This window comes from Salvelinus namaycush, chromosome 16 (genome assembly GCF_016432855.1).
Source record: "Salvelinus namaycush isolate Seneca chromosome 16, SaNama_1.0, whole genome shotgun sequence".
Lineage (NCBI taxonomy): Eukaryota > Metazoa > Chordata > Actinopteri > Salmoniformes > Salmonidae > Salvelinus > Salvelinus namaycush.
The window spans coordinates 32,251,173-32,267,352 of NC_052322.1; the positions used below are offsets into that span (position 1 = coordinate 32,251,173).

Sequence of the window (16,180 nt, forward strand, 5' to 3'; positions counted from 1 at the left end):
GACACCTTCGGTACTCTACCTCTCATGCAATTATGCTTTGTCACCTGCATTTGTTTCAGTGGAAACCACATGTAAGAATAAATAATATGAGAGATGAGAGCTGTTTCATTCAAATCAGCCTTCCCAGAGTGATGTACATTTTCTTTGTTTAGTCTCTGGGGAGTGGAAGGAGTTTCATGGGGATGTCTGTATCGTGGTTAATTACTGCCATCTGGTGGGTGAAGATAGAATGTGTTTGCTCAAGTCAACACCATATATATTATTGAGTCAGGAATAAAGAAAGATATCATTTAGAAGCAGTCATGGAAATCCTATAAAACAGTTTTACTACGATTGCCACCCGAGTCAGCGACCTCACAGGGAAAACTTATGAGCCAATTTGACCCTTTTAATGGGAAAAATCCCCCAGAGTAGCTTCTCCAAACAATTGCAAAAGACAGAACCATTAAAAGGGAGGGTGTAACCCCACCAACAGTAAGAGGATAATACAAAACAGATGTTGTGGTTGTGTGACACGCTGTTTTGGCCTTTCAGCCAAAGCCTACAGTTATACATAACACTCCTGATATGTAAAATGTAGTCTATTTCATGACTTATGTCTCTGATCCCTACTAGCAAGCATTTGAAACAAGGTTAGTTACACACCACAAATACTGTAATTACACAAATATAATATAGTTCATAACATTGTGATATAAAGGCTCAATTTAATATTCAACAACAATTTGGTTCACCAGGAAGAGTAAATTAACTTCAATTCAAATCAGTTTGTCAAAATTGGACACAATTCTATATTCTTGAAGTTTGAATAATAAATTCTCCTGAAAAAAACCCAGCCCTCTTAGAGGACAGTGTTTGTTGAGCTCCCTCATACTCTGGCTTCCTCTGTGGCCTTTCACTTTCCACTGACTGACCACAGCTCCCCCAACGCAGTTCTCCTCTGACATTTCTAAATAAGCAGCAGCATTATGAAGTTTGCCAACACCCTGATGGTCAAATGACAGGGTTGTGATTGGACCAGCATCAGCCTCCAGACTTCACCATGGGCTGATTCTACTCGTTAATACTGTTGTGGACCAAACAGGCCTGAAACACCCTAGAAAATCCTGCCTTCAACTGCCCCATCCCACTGGCCCAATTATTCATGTGAATTAGACACATTTTTTCTCTTCTTGATGTTCAGACATGGGACTTGCTTTTGAGATTTATGTTCAACTTCCTAACATTATTTCACCGAAGAGAAGGCTTTTAAATGATGGGGGTCTCTTGTTTAGACAGAGATAGTGTTTGAGAAAGACAGAATTATCATCCCTCCCTGCCAGCACTGAGAAACAACAATCACACAGCACAGCTGTAACTAGTTACTGTATGTTACCACCACACCCATGAGGCCAAATACAACTTTATTTATAAAAAGTAAACCCAGAGCTGCCTCTGTGGCTGGTTTCATGGCAATGGGCTGGGTCCTGTGCAAGATGTATAAATGGCCTCAAGTCTGAATCACATTGTTGGACAAGTATTGGTTACCCAAAACCAAAAAACATTCACATACTGGACTGTGATAGAGCATTTTAAAGTTTATTTAGGAGAAATCAAGTAAAAAAAAAAGTGGTATATTCTTCTGGAGAAATAAGACCAAAAATTAACAAAATACAGATTAACAAACCGTCTAAGGCGATGCAGTTTCCCATGTTAAGAGACAAATGGAGGAGTTAGTTCCTGCAACTTGTTGTTTAGAGGCACAAGCAGTCAAATACCAATTAAATAACATTGGAACATTAAACCCCAACATATCACTGAGATTCAACTCGTGATAAACCCTTACAGTTCCACTGTGGTACAGAAACAAGCAGAGAACCTGCAGCAGTAATGTCACCCTGACATCATGCCAAGAGAGCCTTATTCATAGAACGACTGGTGTTCCTGCACTTATCAAACCTCAGACAACTCTGGAAAAAGATCAACTTTTTAGATAGATACAAATGCATGGTTAGAGGATCATGAATATCCAATGGCTACATATCATGAGTACATTGTTCTGTTAAAAAAAATCTATAGGATCATTACGCACGGCGCAATGATAGTCTTTCGATATCAAAGTAAAAAATAAAAACGGGAATATGAGTTTATATAGTCATTTTCAAAACAGTGTAGAATATAGGATGCAAGTACATATAATATATTTTTTTCACAAAGAGCTGACTAAAACAATCTCAATGTACTATACAATTTTCTATCAGTGTTAACTCATGTTTACTAAAGGAAATGGAAAACACTTCAGAAAGGTCATTCATCCTCAAACTGCCTCTATAAAGCACTTTCGATGTTCTGCTACTCCCCTTGATTCTGTTAATGTTTTTTAAAGTCCCATACAGTTTACACTATAGAAACACATGTAGGAGAACCTATCCCTCTTTCCTCAAAGCTTACTCTTACCAGATCTTATTTTAGACAAAAAAAATATTAAGCTGGGTAGTGATGGTGGAATGTTCATGCCATCGTCTCAAGACAAGTTTGAGCAAGGCTTTCGTTCAAGGCCAGCCATGATACATGTGGGTAAAGTCATCAGCATTTTAATTTAGGGGAAATAAACATTACACTTTCCAAAGTGAAGAATGTCAAGTAGACATGCTCATTGCAAGTCAATTTAACAAAAGAAAAGTTAGTCAAAATTTGACAGAATTCAACTAAACTAAACATCAGATTGGAATAAATAAAACCACAACTAACGGCATTATGGTGAAGATAGTCAACTCTAAGACAGGACTGGTCTACAGATGTTAAATGTTGACTATTCAGTCATGCGTCTAAGCCAAAGCATCCCGTACCAACCACATAATAACAACGTAGCCTATTATACTGCATTCAGACAGCCTTGCCAGAGGCTGCGATCGGTAGATGGATGCTAGTGTATACATATTCTAATGAAAACCATATACAAAAAATATATTGAGTACGACTGTACCAGCAGTAAGTATTTCTAAAACGGTTACTGACAAAAATAAATTCTGAGGGTAAATAGAATAGAATAACAAGGCTTATTATAATAGATACCAGCTATTTGAAACATGCATCTCTGTAAGCAGAATACTATAATTATTACTAACTGTATCTACGAAATAAACCAGTGAGTACTAAAAGAACAAAAAGATAAAAACAAAAAATGTAAAGTCCACAAAAGAGAAAGAAGTTAGTCCAGTTCTGAATAGTTGGAGAAAAAAAAGAGAGAAACATTGTGACCAGAGGGAGACGAGAGCCTTGATAGCCACTGTTAGAGAGCCACTGTTAGTATTGTTAAAACAAACAAAAACACACTCTTACAAATGTACTGTTTGCTCCAAATGAAACAGGTATGCTGTTACCACTACCTCAATCTAACACATAATAGTGCAAATCAGAGGCGGTCTTCCTTTCCAACTAAAAACACAAACACAGGGTCACATGTGGAGTTAACAGAGACGGCAGGAGGAGGAAAACAGAAGAGGAGCAAAGCAGACTATGGCTTTTTGTTTGAAGCAGCAGGCAAGTTCTTTGGTTAATAAGAAAGGCATGAGGGAGTTAAGACCGAACAGTATGCCTTCTCAAAGGCCAAATGAATTGGTCATTTTGGGAATCTCTGTCAGGGTAAGTGTTAAAAATATATAAAATGATACACCTCAAATAAAGACAAGCTGACATCTGCGGGTCCTAGAGAGCTCCTCAAAATGAAGAATTTGAACACTTGGACTCAAACCAAAACTACCCTAACTAAACAAATGTATCAAATCCTCCCAGATCGGAGTGTCAGGAACCCCCCAAGGTCTGTAAAAGGCCAGCTTTGGTGTATAATACAGTATTAAAACTGGAAATTCATTGTCTTGTCTAGCGTTGTTCTGAGCTCAGGGAAGTCAAGCTTGACAATGAATGGTATAGGGAGGTCAATCGGTGCACTTGTCTGATGCCACAGACAAAGAAATGGTTGTGGTTCACCATTCAACAGTGAGGGAGGTCCGGCCAGTGTTTCAGGAGTTGGCCTCTGGACTGTGGGGGTGTCCCCCCGGCCCCTTGGACTTGATCTGGAGCCAGGTCTTCCCCAGGGCCTTGGCAAAGTGGTCGTCCACCGAGCCTGTGATGGACACAGAGTTGGAGACGGGCTCGGGCTCCTTGTAGTTCTTCCCCAGGCTGCGGCGGAAGTGCTCCTCGATCACAGGGTCGACCGCAGTGTTATCTGGGATTACAGAGGAGAGGAGAATAAATCAACATTTTAAAGTGTGGCATGGTAACAAAGATACAAATTATGTCAAATTTATGCACAGATTTACCACGTTAGTAAGATAATGTGGTGATAAACATTTACCATCAGCCTTCCTCTGATCCATGGGTGGGCTGGGGCTGTGAGACTTGTGGCAGTGAGACAGGTTGCAATTGCGATTGCTTGCAGGAGCACAGGTGATCACAGAGGGACGATTCTATAAGATATAAACAAAAACGTTAGCGACACACAATACGAGACTGTACGTAAGGCGCAACTGACCAACGCATGAATGTATTTCGGAATTGTCAGAATTACCTGTGGTCTGTCCACAGGGCCAGGCATGGCAGGCCTCTCTGTGCCACCCAATCCAGAGTCTATGCTGTTTTTAGTCAGAGCCAGAGGCTGGTCCATCGCATAGGAGGGGATGGAGGCGTACAAGTGGTTGCCATGGAGGCCGTTGGAGGAGGAAGTGATGCACTCCACGGGGCTGTGGCCGAGGATCCAAGGGTCGTTGCGGTTGTCTCCGCCGGCAGGCTGTCCCCTGGTTAAAGAGAGGACAAGTGGCAGATTACCCCCGACAGCCTGACACAGACCAGCAACTGCTCCAGTTATTCATAGGCCACTTTAAATCAACCCCGCCTTGAAGTCAGGAGATTGGGCCTGTCACTTAATGAGGGTGCAGGGATTCAGTGCATGGATTGTTTAAAGAGCAGTAGACAGTGTTTACTTACGACACGCGTCTCTTCGGAACATGTAACTACGCTGAACAAGAAAAATAAAAGGCAACATGTAACGTGTTGGTCCGATGTTTCATGAACTGAAATAAAAGATCCCAGAAATTTTCCAGACGCACAAAAAGCTTTTTCCTCTCAAATTGTACACACATTTGTTTACATCCCTGTTCGTGAGCATTTCTCCTTTGCCAAGATAATCGGTCCACCTGACAGGTGTGGCATATCAAGAAGCTGATTAAACAGCATGATCATTACACAGGTGCACCTTGTATTGGAGACAATAAAAGGCCACTCTAAAATGTGCAGTTTTGTCACACAACGCCATGCCACAGATGTCTCAACTTTTGAGGGAGCTTGCAATTGGCATGCTGACTGCAGGAATGTCCACCAGAGCTGTTGCCAGAGAACTGAATGTTAATTTCTCTACCATAAGAACGCCAAATTAGGGAACTTGGCTGTACGTCCACCCAGCCTCACAATCACAGATCACGTGTATGGTATTGTATGTGTGAGCCAGGCATAAGCTACGGACAATGAACGCAATTGCATTTTATCGATGGCAATTTGAATGCACAGAGATACCGTGACGAGATCCTGAGGCCCATTGTCATGCCGTTCAGCCGCTGCCATCACCTCATGTTTCAGCATGATAATGCACAGCCCCATGTTGCAAGGATCTGTACACAATTCCAGGAAGCTGAAAATGTCCCAGTTCTTCTATGGCCTGCATACTCAGACATGTCACCCATTGAGCATGTTTGGGATGCTCTGGATTGACGTGTAAGACAGGATGTTTGAGTTCCCGCCAATATCCAGCAACTTCGTACAGCCATTGAAGAGTGGGACAACATTCCACAATCAACAGCCTGATCAACTCTATGCGAAGGATGTCGCGCTGCATGGAGGCAAATGGTGGCCACACCAGATACTGACTGGTTTTCTGATCCACGCCCCTACAGATGCATATCTGTACTCCCAGTCATGTGGAATCCATAGATTAGGGCCTAATGAATTTCAATTGACTGATTTCCTTATATGAACTGTAACTCGGTAAAATCTTTGAAATTGCTGCATGTTATGTTTCTATTTTTGTTCAGTATACATGCACACTGTAACGGCTGTCGACGTCGTTCTCCTCCTCAGACGAGGAGGAGCATGGATCGGACCAACACGCAGCGAGGTATGTCGACATGATGATTTTAATAATAATAATGAAGACGAAAATACACTTGAACAAACTACAAAACAACAAACGACGTTAAACAGACCTGAACATGAGAACTTACATAACACGAAGAACGCACGAACAGGAACAGACTAAACAAACGAAACAGTCCCGTGTGGTGACGAACACAAACACGGAAGACAATCACCCACCTAACAAACAGTGAGAACAGCCTACCTTAATATGGTTCTCAATCAGAGGAAACGTCAAACACCTGCCTCTAATTGAGAACCATATCAGGCAACACATTTAACCCAACATAGAAACACATAACATAGAATGCCCACCCCAACTCACGCCCTGACCAACTAAACACATACAAAAACAATGGAAAACAGGTCAGGAACGTGACACACACTCCTCGTGTGTACAATATTTATCTGATTTTCATGCCAGCAAATGTTTGGATACATTTGACATTAAAATATTGTAATGTAAAAAAATATTTCAAAGTACGTAACGATAGATTAAGACAGACATGTTTATACTTACAGTTGAGCAGCATACAGTCGACTCATTTTGGTCATGTGGTTGTTGTCACAGTCAATGCAGTCATCTACCTGCTCCTCGCCATACTTCCTTTTGCTGGGGCAGGTGGGGGGAGGACCGGTCCTCATGTTGGTCATTGGAGAGGGCAGCGACGGCATCCTGGATTCACCTGTGAGAGAAGATTCAGCTGTAGAGAACACTCTCTGTTTATACTTTGCATGCAAACCAAGGTGCAAACCAAGGTGGTCATGTCTCAATAATGTAGAACTACAGACTATTCAGAACGTTTTAAACACTAAATCAGTAATACTAAGAGTTTGCCATGCTCCCCCACGTGATCTAGTTACCTGCTGTGACCATTACCTGACAAATGGGAACTAGAAAAGGTTTAGTCGATTAAACTCAAATCCACGATGGAGTTGAGCGGCAACTAGTGTGGGGGGGACTGGAGCTCCGACGTAGTTTTTAAATCAGAAACGACTGATTTCCGCACCCAAAGAATAGCCCACAATTACACACATTGTTCTGTGTAATCGCTGGATATTCTTTGGGTGCTGAAATCAGTAGCTAGTTTTTGATAAAAAAATTAAATAAATGTAACATTGGAGCTCCAGTCCACCCACAGTAGTCGCCACTCAAATCCATTGTAAATCGCAGAATTGAGTTTAGTCGGCTAGACAAGGTTTAGCTTTACCTTGTCTGTCAAGCCTTGCAGTCACACTAGCTAGGTTTCCATCCAATTGGCGACAGATTCATGCAAATATTCAAAAAAATGCATGAATAAAATATGCTAATTTTCCTACCAGAGATGTGTTTCCATCAAATTGACTTGTTGCAGATGAAGTGATGACAGTGCACATAAAAATGTTTTTGAAGTTAAATTGCTATGTACCGAATACAAGTTAAATGGGTTTCCATCTCATTTTAACCTTACTGATGGTTTTGTCACAAAAAAAATGCATTATACACTGAGTATACCAAACATTAGGAACTGAGTTGCACCCCTACCTTTTGCCCTCAACCTCAATTCGTCGGGGTATGGCCTCAACAACGTGTCGAAAGTGTTCCACGGGGATGCTGTCCCATGTTGACTCCAATGCTTACTACAGTTGGATAAAGTTGGCTGGATGTCCTTTGGGATGTGGACAATTCTTGATACACACAGGAAACTTTTGAGCGTGAAAAACCCAGCAGCGTCGCAGTTCTTGACAAACCGGTGACGCCTGGCACCTACTACCATACCCCGTTCAAAGCCACTTAAATCTATTGCCTTGCCCACTCTGAATGACACACATACACAATCCGTCTCAAGACTTAAAAATCCTTCTTTAACCTGTCTCCTCCCCTTCATCTACACTGATTAAAGAGGATTTAACAAGTAACATCAATAAGGGATCATGGCTATGTCATGGAAAACAACAAGTGTTCTTAATGTTTTGTATACTCAGTGTATATCAAATGTGCCCACTCTATTATTGGCTCTAGTATTGGCTCAAGTATTGGCGCTCTAGCCAACAGCTTGCAGATATGGAACGCCGTGTGGGTCATCGCGTGTCAAAGAATATATACACGTCAAATAATACTATTTGACGCGTTAAATAAGCTTTTAATTTGACATGTCAAATAACACAATTCTATTATAGAATGTTGTGTGTGCTGAATTTGCACGTGCAAGCCAAGCGCCACCATTACTATCAGTAGCACTGTCAAAGCTGTACATAGAAGTCTGCAAACAAGCACACACCATACACGAACAATGTGTTTACAATACCACGTTGGTAATAAGGCATTTGTTCGACTGCTTTAGCTTGGTACCCATCTAGCACCAACACAACTAGCCTGAAAACAATGAGCAATAGAAACTGCAGTCATTTTCATTAATCTTTTAAATGATTTAGGCATCCTTGTGAGTAAGTATTAGCTAGGTAACCACTTGTTGTTCACCTATTGAAATTGAAATTCAGTTCATGGAAATACATAAAGATCCCTTTTTCAGGACCCTGTCTTTCAAAGTTAATTCAAAAAAATCCAAATAACTTCACAGATCTTCATTGTAAAAGGTTTCAACATTGTTTCCCATGCTTGTTCAATGAACCATAAACAATTAATGAACATGGACCTGTGGAACGGTCGTTAAGACACTAACAGCTTACAGATGGTAGGCAATTAAGGTCACAGTTAAGAAAACTTAGGACACTAAAGAGGCCTTTCTGCTGACTCTGAAAAAGAAAGATGCCCAGGGTCCCAGCTCATCGGCGTGAACGTTCCTTAGGCATGCTGCAAGGAGGCATGAGGACTGCAGATGTGGCCAGGGCAATAAATTGCAATGGCCGTACTGTGAGACGCCTAAGACAGCGCTACAGGGAGACAGGACGGAGAGCTGATTGTTCTCGCAGTGGGAGACCACGTGTAACGACACCTGCACAGGATCAGTACATCCGAACAGCACACCTGCAGGACAGGTACAGGATGGCAACAACAACTGCCCGAGTTAAACCAGGAATGCACAATCCCTCCACCAGTGCTCAGACTGTCCGCAATAGGCTGAGAGTGGCTGGACTGAGGGCTTGTAGGCCTGTTGTAAGGCAGGTCCTCACCAGACATCACCGGCAACAACGTCGCCTATGGGCACAAACCCACTGTCGCTGGACCAGACAGGACTGGCAAAAAGTGCTCTTCACTGACAAGTCGTGGTTTTGTCTCACCAGGGGTGATGGTCGGATTCGCGTTTATCGTCAAAGGAATGAGTGTTACACCGAGGCCTGTACTCTGGAGCGGGATCGATTTGGAGGTGGAGGGTCCGTCATGGTCTGGGGCGGTGTGTCACAGCATCATCGGACTGAGCTTGTGTCATTGCAGGCAATCTCAACGCTGTGCGTTACAGGGAAGAAATCCTCCTCCCTTATGTGGTACCCTTCCTGCAGGCTCATCCTGACATGACCCTCCAGCACGACAATGCCATCAGCCATACTGCTCGTTCTGTGCGTGATTTCCTTCAAGACAGGAATGTCAGTGTTCTGCCATGGCCAGCGAATAGCCTGGATCTCAGGACGTTTCTTTTTTTGCTGATTTTAGCTAGCCAGCTACTTAACCCTGTTACCCAAAGCTAACGTTATAAGCAGCCAGCTAGCTTCATCTGGCTAGTGAGGCTCAACCGGACCGGGTTGTGTTGTGAAGCTAGCCACAATAAGGATTAGGCACAACAGTGGAATTTGAGGTTTACCTTCAAAATAAAAGTAGCTCTTTGAAAGAGACGCAGAAGGTTACAATTGGTGGAATTGTAACATATTTAGACTAGATAATGTTAAACAAGGTTGGAATGTGAAGCAATGAAATGGGGTATCAGTCTACTCGGTGACACCCACAGAACACAACTGTGAAGAGTTTACGCAAATATTAGCTTTGTAGCTCTAATCGGGGGACTGTGACTTTGTGAAATCACCTCCCCAGTCAGCCTATTGTGTGTATTGACATTCATTTTGCACTGTACAGCTTTACCCAAGATATTTTTTCCCAAGGTCCTCCTCAGAGTTATCAGACTCCAAAACATCCACGCAGTTTTGTTTTTCCTCAGGAATAGTGTTCAATGCATATAGTAGGTTGACAATAAATGTGGTTCTAATCACAGTTGTTTCAGATTCCCGCAATAAGAGCCAAGACGCTAATGTTATCTGGGTGTCAGAGTAGACTGATACCCCATGTCATTGATCCACAATCCATAGGTAAGGCTGTACAGTGAAATAAGTATGCCCCACAATGCAATGCTAAAGTGTAATACATCCAGTGTAATTTCAACAGATTTGTCAAATTTAACAAATTGTCTTTTACTGATTTTATATAACATTCCAACCTCGTTTAGCATGATCTATTCAATTATGGCATAATTCTATTTTTTATTCATTTGCATCACTGTCAATGACATACTTTTATTTTGAAGGCTAACCGCAAAGTCCACTATTGTGGCAAATCCTTATTATGTGTTTGGGGAATAACATTGTTTTCACCCATCAGCTAGCTAGCTTTTTTTTATGACCAGCACTGTAGGTGCGCGAGACAACTTTACCTATATTTTTTATAGCATACCTATCGATGAATCCTTGTGACATATGAAATACGAGTGATAGTGTAATCAATGTATAATAACTACGTAAAAAAAAATATGAAATTATTATGTGACGTGCGGTCATATTCAGATCCTGATTGGTCAATAAGCTTATATGGCACGTCAAATAGTGTTATTTGAAACGTCAAACACAATTTGTCGTGTATCTTTTTTTGACACGCAAAGACCCAAAAGGCGTTCCATAAACTGATACAGTGCGGGTATAGCCTACATGAGATTATTATGGACAAAAGAACGACATTATTTTAATTTGTCAAATGGCTGCCAAGCATCGATCATGTCACCACAATAAGACCCTCTCCTTTATTGGAAAGGAGAATAAAGATTATCACCTTACACTTTCACCACCCATTGAAGTTGAGAATTTGTTGTTAACTGACTTGCCTAGTTAAATAAAAGGTTAAATAAATGTTTTTAAATAAAAGTTAATCAGAACTTATTTTATTTGTATCCTAATAAACTGCATGTTTTCCCGAGATGTAGGACCACACAATATGCCATCGCGTGACTCCAAGTTTACTTCGATATGATGGTTAATATATCAACATTTTCACACCGCCATTTCTCACATAATAAATTTTACAGACAATAAGATCCCACCTTGTCATGCGTATTTTGTTTAACCGACAAATTTGCTGTTTCCATCATCAGGCCTGTCTTTACATGTTTTATCCGACATGTACTTTACTCAAATAAGAAGGTTGGATGGAAACCTGGTTAGAATTTTTTAGTGGTTACAAAACTAATCAACACATTCAATTGTGCTTTTAATGCTAGTTAACTAAACACACGGTATGGTTTGTTATGGTGATAATGGATTGATCAACAAATAATGGGGGAAGCCATAGCATAGATAGCTGGCTAACGTTAGCTAGCAGTGGTGTAAAGTAGCCTACTGAAGTACTAAATACTTTAAAGTACTAAGTTACTTAAGTCGTTTTTTGGAATATCTGTACTATTATTACATTTTTCACAAATTTTACTTCACTACATTCCTAAAGAAATTAATGTACTTTTTAACTGCATACATTTTCCTGACATCCAAAAGTACTCGTTACATTTCGAATGCTCAGCAGGACAGGAAAATTGTACAATTCACGCACTTCAAGAGTCATCCCTACTGCCTCTGATCTGGCGGACTCGCTAAACACAAATGCTTCCTTTGTAAATAATGTCTGAGTGTTCGAGTGTGCCCCGGCTATCCGTAAATTAAAAAATAAATTAAAAGAGTGCCGTCTGGTATGCTTAATATAATGAACGTTGACTACTGTAGTCAGTTTGCCTCTATTGGCCTATTTATTGCCTTACCTCCTTTTTTTTGCCTTACCTACCTCCATTTGCACACACTGTATAGATTTTTCTATTGTGTTATTGACTACGATATTTTATCCCATGTGTAACTCTGTGTTGTTTTTTTCGCATTGCTTTGTCTTGGCTAGGTCGCAGTTGTAAATGAGAACTTGTTCTCAACTGGCCTACCTGGTTAAATAAAGGTGAAATAATAAAATAAAGTTAACGTTAGTGACTTACCATCAGCTAGGTTTAGGCCAATAACAGATTTAGCTAGCTATTGAAAATGAGTCTCTTACCTTCGTAGTGTAGTCTCCCGATATTGTTGTTCATTTTGTCCAGGAACTGATAGTTCAACAGGTCCATTCTCGTGAAAACCATTTACGCGTACTGGCTACTTGCTAACATCAAAGTTAGCAGCTAGCTAGCCAGCTAGCCAGTAAGTGTCCGTCCTAGAATAGAATATAAAATATTAGCTAGTAGCTAGCTAAAGTTAACCAACTAGCTAGCTAGGTAAAGATACGCGTTGTTGTACCAAATACACAACATTAGCTAGCTAACGTTATAGCTAATAGTTTAGCAACCTCTATGAACTAGCTAGCCAATGCATCCATGTCAAATGGCCCTCTTCGCCTGTAAACATTGGATAACTGGCTAGGCTAGCTAGCTAACTACCGTGGTAGTAAGCTACTAAGAAACTAAACTAGTGCAAGCAGCTAAAGTTAGCTAAAAAGCTAACTCACTTTTTCAAAGTTGGTAAAAACCAAAAAATACAAACCTACAATGTGTTCGAGGTCCAGATCAGATGGCCGATAGTCAAAACGAACTGTAGATAGATCTTCTGAAAATCAGTTGGCTGGCTCCATCAGTATTATATATTTTTCCGCAAACAGTTTTCAGACAAAAGGGACGTTGCGCCACATCTCATACTCAGCCTAGCTACACAGTGACGCTGCTAACCAAGCTAGTTAGCTAGCCAACTACCCCTGGTGACTATCTTCTCTCCCACGACCCCATTCAATTTACTACAAGGTTCTGTGCGTCAGGCCCGACTGAACTAAGGGGCCACACAAAGGGAGGACTTTGACAAATATAATATTTTTCACTTGAAGCAAATATTTTTTTCCCCTGAGAGATGTTTGTTTTTTGTATTTAGATTAGTCATAAACCTAATGATTCTTGAGTTTCGACATCTGGGGGGGAGCTGTTTTAAAACATTGTGTAATTTTCTATGTTGAGTGTTTACAGGGAGTTCCCATAATTGTTTGGTGTTTCAAACATTTCGCCCCGCAATGGAAAATGTTAAAAACCTCTGCTTTACCTTTATTTGTTTGTTTGAAATAATCTTTATTAAAGCAATTTTTAACATTTTACAAACATAATAGGTTCAACCATATAAATACAAATATGTTTTCACATCAATACATGGGTTCATTATTTGGCTACTTAACATGATTTACATATTTAATAGTGTCCATGTAAGTTTTTGTAGGTCAACTTGTTTTTTTAGACCTGGCCTAGACTCCCCAAGCACATAGGAAGGATCATACTCTATGGAAGGATAGGACCTTGAGAGGAACCAGACTCAGAGGGGTCTGCACTATGGATGGTATGCAACTCATTATCTAAACCCGTTATAATCCTATGGGAATGGGATCCTCGCTACAAAATAAACGCCAGGTGAAATATGATACCATAGGCCTATGGGTCATTAGGCCTAATGATATTGTATGTTTAACTAGAGATATTGCATAACGATGACTGGATTTTGTCTTAATGAGCGTGTTTATAATGAAGACATTAATTTAGCGACAACACCTAGCGACCTTGTCAAGAGGTTCGGACCTCTTAGCGTAATTGTTGACAGTCGCTGGACCTGGTTTTGAGTCCCGTTTAGGGCTACCCCACAAATTCGCTGTTGGTGTCAGAGGTGGGATAGCGCCTGTGAGGCCATCGGAGAGGCGTGTTCACGTGAGGGAATTGGTATAGAGACTTTTGGGGACACGCAGTCCTGAAGGAAAGGGGTAATGTAGCGACTTTGTCAAGAGGTTCGTAACCTCTTGGCATAACTGTTAAGGTTTTGGCTTGACAGTCGCTGGACGCGGGTTCGAGTCCCGGTCGGGGCTACCCCCTGAATTTGCTACAATATATTATATAATGTGTTTGTAGGTTATGTGTTCATTGGGCTGGGATGATCAAAATCATTTACTAGTTTTGTTTGCAGAAGTCTCTACCCTCACATCAACCAATGTGGTCCACCTACTCATTAAGACTTGTGTCCTTCCTTTCTGGATAAATTAGGTCTGACCACAATCTCTACAATTATCACCCTACCTGAGAGAATAGCAGATTTCTAATGCCAGTTTCCATGGAGATACATTTTCTGCCACTTGTTACAATGCGTTCTACACTTGGTGCAGCGTATAGCTTAGAGCTGTGGAGGAGCAGCATGACATTTAATGACATTGCCTGAGGGAAAGAGCACCTCTGAGGCCAATGTGTTATGTGTGAGAACATGATTCATGCCCTACTATAATAGTGACATAAAATACAGTACAGCGTCATCATTAGTCTAGTATTTTCCTTCGTATTTCACAGTACATCATTTGTCTGACAATGGCTTTTAAGGACGTTATCAAACACTCAAGACAGAGCAGGGAATTCATTATGATATCTCAAGTGAACAAGAAGCCTACATACAATTGGCAGTAGATGCAGTGACATACAGCATTTAACCCATGTTAAGGTTTTGCATTTAATGTCTTAGGTCTATATTTTCTAGTGAATTCGTTGATCAATTCCAAGAGTAATGCATTTTCCAAATATTGACACCACAATATGTACAATTGCTAAAATGGGTTAACAGCTAATACAGCAATACCATACACATTTTTTATTGGAATCTAAGTCTTTTTAATTTGTGTATGCGAACCATTTGTATTTTTTATAAACTTTTGTCAAATACTATTAAAAATACTCCCCCAAATATTAAACAGTGCTGCAGTATATTGTATACTATTTGACTATACTAATTCATATTCTTTTACACCATCAAAGCCATAGAAAAGACTGATGATCAGTAGCCTATCTGAAAAAAAGAATTAGAGAGCATGGTATTATGCGAATTAATCTAATGGCAGCAAGAGCAAAGCTCCGCAATCATACATTCTGCAGACCTCTACACACCCACATTAAAAACCATGCTAGTCATGTGCAATAGTAAAGATAGGTAAATATTTCCAAAAATACTGTGTTTAAAACACCTCTAGTGGGAAATCCACATGGATGATTCAGAATGGCTGCATGGGATCTTTCCTCAGTTAAATTAGCTGCTTAACGGGGATGGGGAGGAATCCATCACATGGCAACGTGAAGGAGGGGGTTAACACTACAGCATGCGCTGGTGTCCCAGAGGACTGTTGCTGCCACTTGCCTGCCTCTCCTTCTGCAAGCCACACTGACAGCAGACCAAACAGCCATTTTCTCTCTCCATCCTCATAGCTGTATTAGGCACAGGCAACTGCGGACACAGAGATAACATAAGAAGAGAGAGGGTCAGGCTGTGTTGGCGGTTTCCTCTATATTACTACCTCGTGCATTTCCATTAGAAACCTCTCTTCCCCCCCCTTTTTTTTGCAGTGGTATGAAAAGACGTGATGCCTGTGAGGCAGTACAGAATGGGGGAGGGGTAGAGGAGGCAGACACGACACAATACGAATGAGTGGGAGTAGGGAGGAGAGGAGGAGAGAAGAGGGAGGGAGAGAGTGAGCATTTCTTGCAGACGTTCAGGCTAGCAGAGAGGCATGCGATTGGCTGAGGGGGAGAATAGCATCACGGCCACAGTGAGGGGAGCTCTGAGGATGCACGGCTGAGCTGGGAGGAAACATTACATTCACTGGGAGTTTGCATGGAGAAGAGCTGAGCCTTCAACCAGCTGCACCCTGGGAAGTGGCGCCTTCTGCAAATTAATCGGTCCCTCAGGTGACATCATTTGGCCTCTACCATTCTCCTAAGGACTCTTCACATCCAGCCCTCATTGATTCGTCTGTTCTGTCTGCTCTAATAGCCCTCCATCTTCTTCAGCC

General features: G+C 41.2%; 1 protein-coding gene across 3 annotated transcripts; it reads right to left on the reverse strand.

Moving 5' to 3' along the window:
- Positions 1-1,554: 1,554 nt before the first annotated feature.
- LOC120061317 (transcription cofactor vestigial-like protein 4) lies at positions 1,555-13,143 on the reverse strand. 3 transcript variants are annotated; one of them, XM_039011042.1, is made up of 6 exons: positions 12,874-13,143; positions 12,395-12,547; positions 6,686-6,851; positions 4,550-4,775; positions 4,337-4,448; positions 1,555-4,207 (listed from the first exon to the last, which is right to left on the reverse strand). In XM_039011042.1, the coding sequence occupies exons 2-6, from the start codon at positions 12,474-12,476 to the stop codon at positions 4,002-4,004; spliced, it is 792 nt and encodes a 263-aa protein (XP_038866970.1). In that variant the 5' UTR covers positions 12,477-12,547; positions 12,874-13,143; the 3' UTR covers positions 1,555-4,001. The 3 variants fall into 3 exon arrangements, with proteins under 3 accessions (XP_038866970.1, XP_038866969.1, XP_038866968.1); XM_039011041.1 differs by having other exon boundaries at positions 6,686-6,869; positions 12,878-13,142; XM_039011040.1 differs by having other exon boundaries at positions 6,686-6,869; positions 12,874-13,142.
- Between the last annotated feature and the right edge of the window lie 3,037 nt (positions 13,144-16,180).